At 35.4% G+C, this 15,906-nt stretch overlaps 1 protein-coding gene across 1 annotated transcript; it reads right to left on the bottom strand.

Moving 5' to 3' along the window:
• Positions 1-11,671: 11,671 nt before the first annotated feature.
• Positions 11,672-14,455, bottom strand: LOC149848111 (callose synthase 3-like). The gene is made up of 3 exons (XM_090019839.1): positions 14,198-14,455; positions 12,034-12,155; positions 11,672-11,906 (listed from the first exon to the last, which is right to left on the bottom strand). The coding sequence occupies exons 1-3, from the start codon at positions 14,216-14,218 to the stop codon at positions 11,714-11,716; spliced, it is 336 nt and encodes a 111-aa protein (XP_089875965.1). The 5' UTR covers positions 14,219-14,455; the 3' UTR covers positions 11,672-11,713.
• Positions 14,456-15,906: the final 1,451 nt, after the last annotated feature.

The raw sequence follows: 15,906 nt of genomic DNA, 5'->3' as shown, positions 1-15,906 counted from the left end.
TCATGTCAACTGTATATTGAATCATAAAGAACTCCTTCAAGCCTATTAGGTTGAGGTCTTCAATAAAATCGGTTTTGATGGCCTTGTGAAAAAGGACACTAAGACATTCACCAATGATATTAAAAAGTTGAGGAGAAAAGGGCATCCTTGCCTATGTCTTCTCTCAAGATGAAAGTATTCTCTCATAAGTCCATTGATGAATAAAGCAATTTGTGTCAAAGATAGCAGCTCTATGACCCATCTTGACAATAATTCACCAAAGCCGAGATAGGATAGTACATCATTGAGAAATGGCTAATAAACTATGTTGAAGGCTTTTGAAATGTCAAGTTTAAGAATTAAAGCCAGTTGTTTCCTTTACTGGAGAGAATGAGCAACTCCATTCCCCAAGAGGCCACAATCATGAAGTATAGGGCTCCGTAGGTAAGCCCCCACAAGGATCTTAGCAATGAGTTTATATGGAGTACGAAGGAGCAAAATGGGCATAAACTATGAAATATTGTTTGTCAATTCACTTTTAGGTATTAGAATAAATTTTGATTTATTGAACTACTATTTAAGGAGAATCCCATTGGAGTAGAATTGTTGAACCATACTGCATAGATACAATTTACAAACATCCCAAAATTCCTTTTAGAAATGTATGAGGATACCATTCAGACTCGAAGCCTTCCTCGAAGGTAGTGACCATTGTTAGAAATCACGTCTCATATCTATGTATCTTGTGTAATATGTTGTTGTAATATTTATTGTACCCAAAGAGTACTTTTATACTTTTTCTCTTATTTATAATGTAATATATATATTGAAGAGAGGCATCCCAGCTAGGGTACAACCTTATGTTTCTCTTTAAACATTTTTCTTTCTTCTAATATCCGTGTAATAGGGCACACAAGCCAAGGAAAGTTATAGTTTCTACACAGTATCAGAGCAAGTTGAGGCAAAACTCATCGGGTCGTGACTTTCTCCTTCTCCTTCTTCATATCGGCAACAGGTAGCCTAGGATCATGTTTTTCTTCTTATCTTTTCTCAGATTCAAATCTGGTCACGTTAGACTAGATTTGCCTCTTCTTGTTGATTCTCTTCCTTCTACAATCTAGATTTGGTCATGTTAGACCAGATCCATCTTTCTTGATCTGCATTTTTTTTCTTCAAAGTTGGCCACTTCAAACAAGATTTTGCTCTTTTTATTGCATTCAATCAAATTTGGTCATAAAGATAAGATCGATTTCCTTTATTTCAAACCATTGCTCATTTTATTCTAATCCTTCTATTTTAAAGTCAGCCTCTCTTGAATTCTTTAAGCTCCTCTTGATTCATATAAACTCATCGTTTGTTCTATTTTCAACTTAAATTTGAGTATTTTTAAATATCTAAATTAGATATTTTCTGGAATCAAATCTTCACTCTCTCAAACATAAATATTTAAATCAAAATAGTTTGATCACAATGTGAAACCCTCTCCTTCTTCCTCCTTTCACATTCCATTTTTTTAGGGTTTCATATTAAATTATGACCCAACAAGGATCTTTTTTGTTTTTGGTTAAAATCAAAAGGTACTTAGACTACATGTCCTCTTTTCATCCACAGCTAAAAAAAATTGTGTGAACAACTTTGATTTCTGAGTTCAGTTTAATTTCAACATATTCATATTCTGAGTTTATTTTCAGTTCTGGGTTGTTATCCCATCTCATTTCACTTCCAATGGCTTCTTCTCACTCCCTCACTTCATCCTTTCTCAACCAACTTGTCTCTAAAAACTTAGATGAAATCAATTTTATAACCTAAAAAAGCAAATTATTCTATTTATCTGTAGTCGTGACCTGATGGGACAACTCGATGGATCCACAGTAGTTCCCTTAGAATTTATGCCCATTATGAAAAAAAATTAAAGAAATAGGAAAAGGAAATAGCAAAAGATGGTAATTCTAATAAGATTGTCTTCATTAAAAATCCTTATTATACTATTTGGTTAAAAAATGACCAAATGGTTATGGCATTCAATATGGTCACACCTTCTAGACAGGCCTTGTTCCATACTCCTATAGGTGTAACAACAAAAGAACTTTGGGATGATCTTCAAAAGTGGTACGAGCATATTTCTACTCTTAAATTATATCATCTCAAGTTTGAATTTGGGTTATTGAAGAGAGGCAACGACAGACTTTATGGATTGAGTGAAGTATATCATGGATCAGTTGGCAGCAATAGAGAGTCCTGTGACAGATGAAGATGTGTGCAGCCAGACTCTTCGTAGGATAGATGATGACTATAATATGTTCAAAGCGATGTACATGGGCCTTAAGAAGAGAGGTAACTTCGACAAGCTTAGGTCTATGCTTCTTGAGTTTGAATCAAATTTTGGCATCTCTTCCAAAAAAGAGGATCCCCATCTCAATCATAAAGTGATTATGGTTGCCACCTCAAATCGTTAACAAAATAGCGGTCGAAATCAGAATGATAACAAAAATGCAGGGATTCTTCCTAATCCACATGTTCCTAATAAAAATGAAAACTACCAAAATGTGCGAAAAGCAAGGACATTTATGCTCAAATTGTTATTGGATATATGTTCTGACGTATCAGCCTTCCACGATTACTTATCCAGCTTGTTTTCGTCAGTTTGCTCCATAGGCTAGTGGAATGAGAGGGGGCAGAGGTCCCAGACCAGTTCCTTTTAATGCAATCTCATGACCTACTCCTGACCACAATCAAGATATGGACTCCTTGAGTGTTTCTTTTTCTCAGATTGGCATGCATGACACTGAAAATCACTATGACCCTTCTTGGTCAGCAGGTGCTTATCAGCAGCCCATGACTCCTGCCAATTATCCATGGCCCACTACTTCAAATCAGTTGGCTTGGACAACCTCTTCTACTTCTCAAACTTCACAGCTAAGTGTTTGGTTTCTCGATTCATATGTTGCACATCATGTCATAGGTGATGCATGTAAACTCATAGGTCTTATTCCCTATCATGGTAATAGAAAAATAGTCACTGGTGATAGAAAAGTATATTTTATTACCCATATTGGAACTGCACTATTCACCCTTCACATGGTCGCTTCTATCTCCCAAATACCTTTCATGTTCCTAACATTAAGCGTAATCTTGTTTTTGTGTCTCAATTTGTTGATCAATTTAACTTATGTATTTCCTTCACTTCTTCCATCTTTGTGAAGGACATTCACACAAAGCAGAACCTCATTGAAGGAAAGAGATGTGGCAGGTTGTTTATCCTCAATGAAGTTCCTGTTGGTCATCCTTATATTCTAATATCGAATAAAGTTATCTTCAATAATGATGTCTTACTGTGGCACAAGCGATTGGGTCCCTCTAATTCTTTCTTTCTTAAAATTTTGTATAATAAAGAACTTAGTCCTTTAAAGAATAAGTCCCCTTGTTCATTTTGTGTCGTGTGTTTAGTGTCAAATTTGTAGAGTAGTGAGCTCAATTTTGGTGTTTCTAATAAAAGAGCTTCATTTTTACTCGAGTTTATTCACTCTGATGTTTGGGATCTTGCACCCGTTATGTCTTTGTCCAGATTTTGTTTCTATGTCATTTTTGTAAATGATTTTTCTTGTTATACTTAGATCTACTTTCTGAAAACAAAAGACCAAGTATTACTCATTTTTCAAAAAATTTAAAATCTCATCAAAAACCAATTTTCCCACAAAATATTTTGTTTCCCTAGTGATAGTAGTGGCAAATATCTATATGTGATTTTTTTTAATTATCTAGATGATCATGAAATAAAATGCAAGTTATCTTGCCCACGAACTTCTCAACAGAATGGGGTAGCTAAGAGAAAACACCAACATATATCTGAAACTACACTCACTCTTACTGAGAAATAAAAAATTCAACCAAACTTATGGACTTAAGTCTTTCACACAACCACCTTCTTGATTAATTGCATGTCGCTTACTACTCTTGGTGGATATTCTCCTTATTATATAATCCATGGGCAGTAGCCTTATTATTCACTCTTATGAACCATTGGGAGTAGATGCTTTATGCATGTACATACTTTATTGCTCGATAAGTTTTCACCTATGGCACATGTATGTAAGTTTGTTGGATATGATGACGTGTATATATATATATATATATATATATATATATATATATATATATATATATATATATATGCTACAATTTTGTCACTAAAAATTAATTATTTCAAGGCATGTTACTTTTCATGAGAATGAGTTTGATAGTAGTCAATCCAGTGCAATCGACTCACAAAAGAATTTGTCTACCTTTTGGCCATCAAGAATTTCATTAAGCCTAGAACAATCAGTAGTACTTGAGCAGACCCGTCATGCTTTGCCATTACACATGCTGATCATAATGTTGTCATGCCTCTCAAAACAAGTGGGAATGAATCCCAACCGTGTGCCTTTAGTTTTTATCCCCACACGTATCAGCGGCGTAATCGTAGAACTCTACAAGAAAGTGTTGTTCCATCTCCTGATGATGATAAAGTTATTCATGTTGCTCAGCCACATATTCTACCCAAATCCACATCTCCACCTACAGTTGAATTTGTAGATGCCACTCCATCAAATCAGCCCATAAACTTTGCCCGAATTAGACACTCATTGTAGTGATGAGTAAGTTATGATTCATTTTCTATTGAATTTCATACTTTTTCTATATATATCGATTATGGTCAAGAACCAAAATTTTATCATGAGGCTTGTTACCATCCTAAGTAGATTGAGGCCATGAATGAAAAGATTTCAACTCTTCATGAATGTGATACATGGGAAGTAGTACCTAGACCCGACAGTAAGAATATAGTCGGATGATGATGGGTCTATACAATTAAATATCAGATTAATGGCAGCATTGAGCGATACAAAGCTAAACTGGTGACAAAGGGTATACTCAAGAACATAGGTTGAATTTTGATGAAACTTTTAGTCTCGTTGTTCAGATGGGTACTCTTCGTGTAGTTCTATCTCTTGCCACTATGTATGGATGAACTCTTAGATGGATGTGAATAATGCCTTTATTCATGATACATTGCATAAGAAAGTATATATGGAACATCCTCTTGGTTACCCTGAGGCCGATTCCAAGATGACAGTGTTTAATTTAAGAAAAGTTATATATGGTTTTAAACAAGCATCTCGAGCGTGGTTTGAGACTTTTAGTGTTATTGTTTCCTCATTAGGCTTTATTCGAAGTCAGTGTGATTACTCCGTATTTGTTCATTCTGATCAAACTCGTATTACCACCATTCTTGTATATGTTGATGATCATGTTATTACGAGCAGTGATCTAGCAGAATTATACAATTGAATTCCATGCTTAGGAAGCAGTTTCATATGAAAGATTTGGGTGTTCTGCAGTATTTTCTTGGCATTGAAATAGACCACAATAACAATTCACTTATTTTATCTCAGTGAAAATATGCTCTAAATATTCTTTCTCGTTTTGGCATAACAGAGTGTAAGCCAGTCCTCACTCCCATTGCAGCTAGCATAAAATTGGTTGAAGATGATCCTCATGATAAATTGTTATCTCATTCAAAGCAATTCAAAAGCCTTGTCGGAGCACTTTAGTACCTTACCTTCACACGGCCTAACTTGGTTTATACCACCAGCCAAGTCTCCAGATTTATGCAGTCTCCCTGTCTCATTCATATAGAAGCATCTAAAAGGATCCTCTGTTATGTCAAAGTCACAGTCAGTGATGGGCTTGTTTATAAAAGGTATTCTTCTAGATCTTTAGTTGGTTTGCCTTTGGTGGTTCTTGCCTACTCATATGCAGATTGGGCAAGTGATCCTTCCTCCAGATGATCAGTTACAAGTTATGTTGTCTTCCTAGGTCAACACCTTATTTTTTTAGTTCAGACAACGGCAAAAGACAATGGCACAGTCTAGTACAAGGCAGAGTATCATGCCATAACAGAAGTGTTTTGGACTACATTTACTAGCTAGTCTTCATTAAAGAATATCCCAATCTCTCCTCTATTATGATAATCGAAGTGCATTAGATATTGCTAGTAATCATGTACAACATGGCAAGATGAATTTTGTCTATGAAAAGGTTGAAAGGAGATACGTCCCGAGTTTCTTCGCGGTGAAGATCAAGTTGATGATCTTTTCACCTAGTCGTTGTCCCCTTTGCACCACTGGTTTTTTAAGGGCAAACTGTCCATGGTTCTTCACAACCCATGCCCAGTTTGAGGGGGGCTGTTAGAAATCATGCTTCATATATTTATTGTACCCAAAAGGTTACTTTTGTACTTTTTTTCTTATTTCTAATGTGATATATGTTGAAAAGAGGCATCCCAACCAGGGTACGGCCTCCTGTTTCTCTCCAAACCTTTTTCTTTCTTATAATATCCATGTGATAGGCACACAGGCCAAAGGAAGTTGCAGTTTCTACAAACATAACACCTCTTTAATCACAAATTTCGTGAACCGCACCTCTAGAGATGATGCAACTAGGTGGCAACCTTGAAAATGAAAAATTAGTCATTGAACCCAAACTTGTTGGTTTGATGTTGCTAAATAACCTTTTGAAGTGTTATCATTCAATGTACCATGGGGTTTTGAACCTGCAACATCCCACCACAAGGAGACGTGCACTGACAGCTCCTACCAACCACAAGGAGCCCCCGTTGGTGAAAAAGAAAGTTGACCCAACCCCAAGACCAAGCTGGGATGTCCACTTAGTACTGCTACTGTTTTTCTAATGTTATTTAGGAGATTACACCCTTGTGTTGTTCAAATAGTAAATAAAACAACCCTGTTCTCATTGATTTTTCAGTGTGATTCAAACCAAGGCGGCCCCACTGACATTAAACACATGGAAAAGAATGCCACGAAAATGGTTGGTTAGACTTTGTTCTTATTGAATAGAACTCCACCATGTTTGCATTGATTTTCGGTAGGCACAAATGATGCACTTGATTTTGTATGCCTTCTTTCATGGCGTGATTACACTCATCTGCTCCTGTCCCCGTGTTCACCTACTCTATCTCTCTTTTGATTTTGTTGGTGAACTCTCTCTTCTTCTTCTTCTTTATATTGATGAATTTGGATTCTGTCATTTTAATAATGATGATATTTTGATTGCAAGCCAGAGTTTTATCACCAGGGCATGATTCTTGTTTTTCTTTTCGTTGAATGTGATGCTCATCTCCATGTGGTAGCGGCAGCAATAGAGGTAGGGGGATCGTAGGTCTCCAGTAAGTTGGAGGAGGGGTCTTCGGCGTCGTAGATCTCTCATGAAAGAGAATAGGCCTTGCACCACACACACTCACACAAAGAGGTATTGTGTTGGGTCTGGTGGGTACGAATGTACGATGAGGCAGGAACCAAAAAAGAAATGAGGCCGGTTTGGATTTTTGACAGTCGTCCATTCTAAGTTGATCGGATGGCAATTTTGGGTCCTGAACAACAAACATATTTTCCAATTAACGTATTATTGTGACCCTACAAAGTGATGTGCAACTTTCAAATCTTTTATCTGCTAGACTATCTCAGACCCCTTTACAAAACATACTTTCATATATTTTTTTGTTTAATCTAAACTCATAGATGTGATCTTATCTCAATAAAAAATCAACTGTATACATTACACAAAAACTTGATTATTTGGAAATAAAAAAATTTGCAAACTAATTCGATCCAAAGCATGGTTCTTAGTAAATACATTTATATGTTTGGATAAAGCAAAAAACTTATGCAAATATGTTTTTTAAAGAGGTCTGATGGTTTGGGAGATAAATGGTCATGAAGATATATACTTTATACAAAGTTTTATACAAAGTGATGTGTATCTTCCATACCATTTATCTCCCAGACCATTCCAAACCCTTTTAAAAAACATACTTGCATGTGTTATTTATTTAATCTAAACACAGATGTAGTTTTTATGCTTTATTTGGTAGAAAACATCGCATTGTTTTAAGCATTTTTTATGTTAAGGTGCATTTTTAGCTCAATGAAAAAATCAATGGTATATATTGTACAAAAACTTGATTAGCTAAAAATTTAAAATTGATTCCATTCAGAGCATGTTTTTAGTAAATAAACAACGATAACTAGATCTACAGATTTGGATAAAGCAAAAAACTTGCAGAAATATATTTTCTAGGTCTGGGACAACGGTTAACAGTTAGATTTACCATTTGGTGGCTAGATCTATGCAAACAAGAGTGTGTACCACCATATATATATATATATATATATATATATATATATATATATATATATATATATAGAGAGAGAGAGAGAGAGAGAGATGTGTGTGTATAGTACAATCATTTATACTTATTATCGAGTTAGAATCTCACAATACGAGTTGTTTTGACACAATCTAACCTCATAGATGTGTTCAATATGCTTGATTTAGTAGGAATCAGCTATTTGATCATATTTTTGACGAAAGTAAAATAAATTGGTACATTCATAGCCATTGATTTTTGGATCGTCGAAAAAACCTGTATACAAGTTGGATTTCGGTGATCCAACAGTCATTTCCTACTAAATAAAACATGTAGATCACATTTATGGTGTTAGATGTGATAAACTAAATAAAAGAGGGGTTGTCACTTTGCTTAATTTGATTATATTTATAATCAACTATATATATATATATAGAGAGAGAGAGAGAGAGAGACAAAGAGAGTGATTGTGTGTGTGTGGGCGCTAATCGGATGTGGGCGATCAACTGCGCTTGCACAAAGATGAAAATAAAAGACCTTTGTCAATGACCACTACTAAAGCCTTTTTTATGATAGGTCCAATTTGTGGGGGTTCAGTGATACTCTCAACCATGTATGTGCATATATATATATATTGACTACCAATGAATAGAAATCACTATTTTCTTTAATTTTTTTGAAGTTTTTGTAGATCAAATGTTATAGATGTGATCTGCATGGTTTGTTTAGTAAAAAAACTTGTTTTGAATAATCTGATTATGACAAGTAATTATGTTTTTAAAAGGATAAAAAAATCAATGGCTCATAGTGTGCCAAAATTTTATAACTCGAAAGATCATATTTTTTTTACATCAGAAAAGCACGATACCAGGATTGATCCTTAGCAAACAAACCATGTTAAACACATATGTGGTTAGATTGAGTCAATGCAACTTGCACCTATGATTTCTAGTTCATTAGCTCCTTATATTCGTTAGTAGCAAATATTTTCCCTATATGGTCATTAGATTATAAGAACTAATGTGTGAACCATGCTTTTTCATGTCTTTTTATTATTTTCTCTTGAATCTAACCGTACTACGGATGCGATCTACATGCTTGGTTTTATAAGTACCCTCTCTTGAATCATCCGATTTTAATGCATAAACAAGATTTTTTTAAGGCTTTAAAATAAATGGCTCATAATCTTCATAAATATTCAAGCATTCAAAATTCATATTTTCATTGAAAATACATGATCCAATGGTTGATTTCTAGCAAATTCACCATGTCAAGAACATTCACATGGTTGGATTTGCAAAAGCAGTGTAAAAAATGGACATATTTTTAGTTCTCATATTCTAGTGTCTCTCTATGTATCTATCTATCTATCTATCTATCTATCTATCTATCTATCTATCTATCTATATATATATATATATATATATATATATATATATATATATATATATATATATAAAGGCTTGAGAGGAAAAAGGAAAAGTCTCAATCGTAATTGAGAATTGCACAATTGTGTAGGTTACCTCCAGTAATATTGACACATTATACAAAAACCGGATCGTACTGGCTCAACTTGCTATGCCTACTGTTGTTGTTCCAGCAACATAAAACTCTAAGGCTAGGACTCCGGCCACTGAGGCTTACATTGGGCATCAGCCTACATAGAGGGGCAACACCCATGAGAAGCAGCCAAGGCCTCACCTAACTACTCCAACCACTACAAGAAAAACGTTGATTAGCGACGGACGTTATTGTTACGACAATGAAGTCATACATGATACTTCAAGTACAAGGTTTTGATGATGAACAAGTGAATCAACTGCATTTCAGCTAAGGCAATGAAGAAAGATGACAAGAATTGAAAAATTCGATGAAGAATCTTTGAAGACTAGTGTGCAAATGTTAAATTAATTAAAAGTCTTAGATTCTTGTAAGAGTCTTACTTAGAGTGCATATTTCGGTTGCATTTCACCTAAAAGGTCTTTAGAAAAACTTTTCTAAAAGAACCCTTCATGAAAATCTTTTTAGAAAACTCTTTATTTAATTTTTCGTGTTTATTAATCGACCAATAGACTCACTAGTCGACTAATCCTTTCGCGCCAAATTTTCTAAACAAAATGTCATTTTTGTCAAATTAGCCGACCGAAGGTTTTATCAGTCGACCGGACAGAATGTTTGTTTTCTGAAAATTTAGCAGCAGTCGACTAACTAATGATTTTATCAGTAGACCTGACAAAACATGTATTTTCAGAAAAATTTAGCAGCAGTCGACTGAAAGGTTTTTCAGTCTACTGATGATATTATCAGTCGACTAATTTTTTTTTCTAGTCGACTAAGTTTCAAAACTTCAGATTTTCAAACGGCTTGATAAACACATTAGTCGACCGACGATAACTGTCAGTCCACTAATAGTTAATTATCAGTCGACTAACTACTGCTTGAGTCAACTAATTTTGCCGTTTTTCTTAAAACTTTTAAAATGTGTCTTTTTATTTTTCAAACATTTTGATCGTTCAAAATGAACTGTTTTGACACTCTTTCATACTCTCAACGTATGAAATCTTTTAACTATAAATATGAGTGCATTCTACACTCAAAAGCACTGCAATCCAATCGAATTACATTGAATTACTCTTTGCTTTTCACTCATATTCATTTTCTCATTCACTTGATATTTTTCACTTCAGTTTTTCACTCAAATTTCTTTGAGAGAGTGAATTCGTGAGTTAAGTATTCCAACAACCTCAAAAGTCAATTGCATCTCATTTGCATTCATAAGAAGAGCTCGTAGGTTGTTTTGTAAGTTGTTACTTATTTTATTTTTCTGTAAAAAGAAGGGTTCCTTGGTTTAAAGGAGTTGTTTGCTTTCAGTAGGTGTGTTACTGAAAGTGGGACCAGATTTGGTCTGTATGATCTTGTAGTTACACAAGGTTGATAGTGGAAATCTCAAGCTGGTTTTGCTTGAGGACTGGATGTAGGTCGGGAAAGATCGAACCAGGATAAATTATTGTGTTCTTTGTGTGATTGCTTTGCGAATTGCAAAATCTGTCAAAATTCTGAAAACGATATTTAAAAGCACTATTCACTCCCCCTTTAGTGCTCGTTGCCTCGATCCTACTGCACTTTCATTTGGTATCAGAGCAAAATAATAGCAAACCTGCACAAAATACCAGACCTAAATCGTCAAGTATGCAATATTTATGCAAAATTGAAGCTAGCATTCGAGTAAAATAATAAATTCTAAAGGCTACTTCTTGTAGTTTTTAAATAGTTTCTTCATAACTTCATTTATGACCTCATCATCCAACTAAGCCCCCATAAACATTCAACAAAAACAGAAAAGCACAAATGATCATGAACAATATTAAGACCCAAAGGTGTGCCTGTGTATGTTTTTCACTGTGTATGTGTTTTTATGTGTATATTTATGTATTATAAACCTTGGGTTGATTGTCAGGCTTCGGGATTTGCCGGATATGAACATTAGCAAGCAACAAAATCAAGTGTTCCTTTTGATTTGAGACATTACAAACACATTAAGTTAATGAAGAAAGAAACAAGAAGAAATTCATAAAGCATGTTTTTGTGCTTTACCTCATGATCCATTTCAACAGATTGTGTTACCTCATGATCCATTTCAACAGATTGTGTCTGATTCACAGCCTTCAAAACCTCAAAAAGAACAACAGCAGTTTGGTATGCCTTTGTAAGTTGTGCCCTGGACATTGCCAAAAAATTAAAGACAAAAATTAATAAGTTCATTGCCACCTGAACAAAAAGGACTACAAGAGATACATATTAAGCATTAGTAAAGAGATAAAAAAGCATAAAACAAAATATCCTACCGGTCAGTTTTATCAGCAGTTTCTAATGCTTCAATATACTTTTTGTAGTACTGCAGGTAGAATGTCTGCATCTCACGAGCATCACTCTTTTTGGTCCTACTTCTCAGAGTAGGATCATTATCCTGAAAACAAAGTAGTGTTATAAAATAAGGTAACAGGAAGAAAAGTAATTTTTTTTATTTGTTTGCATCACTGTAGATCAACAGCCACTAGCAAGTACAAAGAAAATAACATGCTGAAAATCAAGCAACGCCACAAACTTCTCCATCATTTTTATAATATTGAATATGGAACATGCTACTGTTGATGTGTTGAAGTCCAGACACAACATTTTGTAGAACTGCAAGAATTGGTATCACCCTAAGAGTAAATGGCTTAATGCAGATAGATGGGACCCACCAACGCAAAGATGGATTAAGGTGAATATATAACAATAGTTGGAGAGATAGTAAATGGAAGATTGATCTCACCATTCGAGATCATGAAGGTAGGAATATTGTGATGGGCGCAACCAGGCTGTATAATGGAATATTTGGAAAGAGATTCTTCACTTGATCCTGACAGTTTAAAATCATTATTGAGACGTCAAGGAAAGACCTGGTAGGTGTTATGAATCAGTTGTAAAGGACAGGGCCAAACAAGAGATATTTGATTATGATTTGATGAATTCTATGTTCAAGTTTGATAGTAATGGATTGATGTATTATACTTCCTGTTTGTAGGATTCATTTACCCGGGCAAAGAAATGGATTGAACAACTTCGTCAACAAGGTAAAGAAAAAGGATGCTAATTCCACATAAGTTCAACAATAACTCATTCGAGTGCAATGGTTAGTCCAACAACATAAAATGGTGGTTGATTTAACCATGCAAGCAATCTGTAAGAATTAAGGCAGCAGAAATTGCTCCTATTTGTCAACATCAGGGCCCAACTGTGGACCCTGAAAGCTAAAATGTAAAAGTCATAAAAATCATGCATAAAACACAACAGAAACTTTGTGAAGGAAACTCCAATAAGGATACGCCTTTTGTCCAGCTCCATGAAAAGCAGAATCCAAATCCTTCATTGAAACAAACATGGAGTTGTTTGGTTTGTACGAGGTACTATTGCTCAAATTATTCTTAAAAATAGAAGCTGAAGTGCCCTACAATGTAATTTGGCCCAAGAATGAGCTTCACAATAATAACTTGTTTTCATCTGTAAGAATTTGGAAAAGCACTAATTTATACCAACAATGAAAATAAGAGGCCATAAGCCTCCACATGGCCAAGGTTTTACCCACTACAAAGATATAATTTGAATCTAGCAACCTACCAGACCAAAGGCAGCCTATAAAACTAGTTAAAAAATAAAACTAATAATAATGTTTACTGGGAGAGCAGAAACAAGGATAAAAATCCGACTTTAATGCTGGAAACCATGTTCCAATTACTTTGAAACATGACGATCATCTCACCAATTTCACAGAATCAATTGTACATGAGCTCCAAGTTGGATCTACTACCCACAAAAAAAGATGGTGAGAATAAAATTTATTGCCTCTAAAAATTGCAGGCAGTGAAATAGATGTAAATAGATCTGAGGAACAAAAGAAAGTCAACAGGCATCATGTCTCACGTTCAAAGGTGCAGAGACAAAAGTGTGAACTCCAAACATGCTTTTTCAGCACTATGTTCCAAAGCATGCCCTCATAGAAACACTGAGAATATTGTTGGTATTGAATGTTTTCTGAACCTGACCATAAAGATGCCATAAAGATGCGATCTGCACAATCTGTTTACTGTGAACAAAAGAGCGAGAGCGAGAGGAAAGTCTACTTTGTAGCATTCTTTGTTATATCGGATTACAAGTATTCAAGCACCCGTTAAAGGAACAAGCTACAATAATACATTATCCCAAAGCTGATCATTTACATTTCAAGCAGGGGAGTGCAACATTTACCAAAGGGGACAAAAATTGAAAATTTTCCATATGAACAAAGAGGAAAATCTCAAAAGATGCATCCAGAAGCACATGATGAACGGCAAAGGCTTGTCCTACAATATAGTAGGAGTCGTACAACCATCATTCAACTTCATGGGTAAGCCTCCGGCTTATGCAAAATGGATTTTTCAGCCAAAACACATAGCATGTTTGACAAGGAACAGGGAAGAGAGAAGTTACCAAATCCATCACGTTTACCATCCACCAGGCACATCAGGATCACCAGCCCATCTTCCACCACTTCCACCTCCACCCCACCCACCAGCACCAGCACCATCGCCTCCACCGCTGCCAGTTGACAAACTATTCCCACCATTCGGCACGTCTTATGCCAGATCTGTAACAGTCAATGTGCCCATCTTTTTGGTAGCCTCCCAACCTTCATTGCCAACATCAGGGCCTGAACCCGGTGGAGCTGAGAGACTTTTCGAACCTATGGGTTCCCACACACCACCGCCGCTGCCCCAGCCGCCAGTGCTATCCCAACCACCACCTCCACCATCCTTTGAACATGGTACTGAAAAATTACGGTTAGGGCAAAGCACCAGAAAAGGTAAAAAGGGGGGAAATTTACAGTTAGGGAACAAAAAAAAAATTTATTAGGGTCAGAAAATGACCAGAGGGAATTCGCTACGGCCACCTCAGATGAAAACCGAAAGAATCCAAAGTAGAAGGAAACAAAAAAGGGGATGAAGGAGAAAAGGACGGGCAAGGGGTCGGGAGTTCTTCCGATCGAGCGCACTTCTGCTGGACGGAGGAGGAGGGGTCGTGAGAGAGAGAATTTTGCACGCCTTTTTTTTTCTATCAAACAGGAGAGGGGGAAAAATTTGGTCGCTAATTTGTGATCGAGTTTGAGACAGAAGGTTTTCATCACGAATTTGTGATGAAATGTTTTCGTCGCTAATTCAACTTTTAGCGACTACTAGTTTTTTTCTAACTAATCCATTTATGACAGAAATAATTCATCATACATTTTAGTCGCCCTAATTAACATTTTTATAGTGCAACGGCGCATAGAGCAGGCTAGCAATTGTTGATTTGATTTTCAACATGCACGGTTTTGCCTTAGGTATTAGTACTCTATACACAGAAATTTTAAAGGAAAAATTTTCACAAACCCTCTAAACGTTTCAGCCTATTTTATGCCCACACCAAACCTTTCAGAGTTTGCAAAGGCTCACCAGGGTTTTTACCTAGGTTAATCAAATGATCCTGATTTAATTACCTCTAATTAATTCAGTTATAATTTTTTTTTAAATGATCATGCTCCCATATGTCTTGCCACATGAGAAAGCCTAATTTGTGAGAAACATTTTTTTTTCACTTATCACAAGTCTCTCTCTCTCTCTTGAGCAACCAAATATACTCAGTTACGCTTAGAGTTTGCATAGACAACATCATGGCAATAATTAATTGATCGTGATTCTTAAAATATAAAACTTTTGTTAACTATAACTAGATTGGGTTGTGGGTCAAATGAAAATGCATTTAGTTTCGGTTTGGATATTTATTGGGTCAACTATTGAGAAACCAAACAGACCTAGTTGCACTTAGAGCTGACATAGTCATGACAATAGCTAATTGATTTTGATTCTTGAAATAGTAAAACTTTTGTCAACTATAACCATATTGACTTTGGGATTAAATGAAAATGCATTTAGTTAATCGGTTTAGATATTTATCAGGTAAGTTATCGAGGAACCAAAACAGACTCAGTTATGCTATTTGTTGGGTTGATTAGCTTATTGAAATTTAAGCTTTATATAATGTTTTTTAAACAATCAACAATGAATTTTCTCGTGTAGTAGTTAGTGTCTTGTTTTTAATCGGAGAGGCCAAGGGTTCAAATGTCATTTTAGTCAATAAACTTTTTACATAACCCTACAAAC

Source organism: Nuphar pumila, chromosome 1, assembly GCF_984573655.1.
Source record: "Nuphar pumila chromosome 1, dmNupPumi1.hap1.1, whole genome shotgun sequence".
Lineage (NCBI taxonomy): Eukaryota > Viridiplantae > Streptophyta > Magnoliopsida > Nymphaeales > Nymphaeaceae > Nuphar > Nuphar pumila.
This window is presented reverse-complemented; position numbering and strand designations above follow the sequence as displayed.

Excerpts from the sequence above, each read along its gene's own strand:
- LOC149848111 (XM_090019839.1), bottom strand. The coding sequence starts at position 14,218 with ATGGTAAACGTGATGGATTTG. Across the intron at positions 12,156-14,197 it reads TGGTAAACGTGATGGATTTG|GATAATGATCCTACTCTGAG; the intron begins GTAACTTCTCTC and ends CTTTGTTTTCAG. Across the intron at positions 11,907-12,033 it reads ACTGCTGATAAAACTGACCG|GGCACAACTTACAAAGGCAT; the intron begins GTAGGATATTTT and ends GGCAATGTCCAG.